The sequence below is a fragment of the Hyphopichia burtonii genome (assembly GCF_001661395.1).
Source record: "Hyphopichia burtonii NRRL Y-1933 unplaced genomic scaffold HYPBUscaffold_26, whole genome shotgun sequence".
Classification (NCBI taxonomy): domain Eukaryota; kingdom Fungi; phylum Ascomycota; class Pichiomycetes; order Serinales; family Debaryomycetaceae; genus Hyphopichia; species Hyphopichia burtonii.
The window spans coordinates 1-1,184 of record NW_017963753.1 but is presented as its reverse complement, the minus strand read 5'-3'; the positions used below and the strand labels follow the sequence as shown (position 1 = coordinate 1,184).

The following is a 1,184-nucleotide window of genomic DNA, read 5'->3' as shown; positions in this document are numbered from 1 at the left end:
AAAATAAAATATTATCATATTCTTTTATCATCTATATTAATCCTTCAAAGATATAATAAAAGGATTATAAGTTATAATATATCGAAAGAAGAGAAATCAAATATTAAGAATAATAAATTAAATAATAAGAATATAGAAAGGTAATTTAAACCTCTACTGATACCGGTACTACCTAAAACTTTAAGTAAACCATTATCAATATAAGAATTTAAAGCACCACCAAAGATTAATACAGGTCTAATAATTAAATTATTTAATAATTGATCATAATATATACGTTGGTTAAAGTAAGTATATACACTAGAGAAATTAGGACCTTTATCGAATAAATTATAAGCAAATTCATAAATATAAATTAAAGTTAAAGATAAACCTAAACCTAATATCATAGGTAATAATTTAAATAATGCAGGTAAAGTATATTCAGTTTCTATAAATGTATTAGTATGAGGTAGACCCATAACTAAATGGAAAGTAACATTATCTCTTCCATAACCTAAGAATATACTATATATAGCTAATATAAACATAGGAATAGCCATATGATTACTTTCATGTACAAATGAATATGTGTATTTATTACCACGTGGATTATTATAGAAAGTTAAATATAATACTCTTAAAGAATATATAGCTGTTAAAGTTGCTGATGCTGTAGCTATATAATACATTATATATCCACTAACAGTATATGTTCCATATAATGATTCTATAATTATATCTTTAGAATAATATCCTGTTAATCCAGGTATAGCCATTAATGATAATGATGCTATTACCATAGAAGTATAACTAAATGGTAAATATTCTATTAAACCACCATATTTACGCATATCTTGTGTTTCAGACATATAACTATGTATTATTGAACCTGCTGACATAAATAATAATGCTTTAAAGAAAGCATGACAATATAAATGATATATTGCTAAATCATATGCACTAGATCCTATAGCTAACATCATCATTGCTAATTGACTCATAGTTGATAAAGCTATAACTCTTTTTATATCATTAGTTACTGTTGCTATTAATCCACTTACTAATGTTGTTAATCCTGCTAATCATAATATTGTATATAATATTGATGGTGTATATTCTAATATATAAAATGATCTTACTAATACATAAACTCCACTACATACCATTGTAGCAGCATGTAATAATGCACTAACTGGTGTTGG

The 1,184-nt window shown here is 24.4% G+C and overlaps 1 protein-coding gene across 1 annotated transcript; it reads right to left on the bottom strand.

Annotated features, from left to right (window-relative positions):
* Window positions 1–71: 71 nt before the first annotated feature.
* Window positions 72–983, bottom strand: HYPBUDRAFT_8652 (uncharacterized protein; the record flags this gene model as incomplete). The annotated part of the gene is made up of 1 exon (XM_020223782.1): window positions 72–983. The coding sequence occupies one exon, from the start codon at window positions 981–983 to the stop codon at window positions 72–74; it is 912 nt and encodes a 303-aa protein (XP_020073644.1).
* Between the last annotated feature and the right edge of the window lie 201 nt (window positions 984–1,184).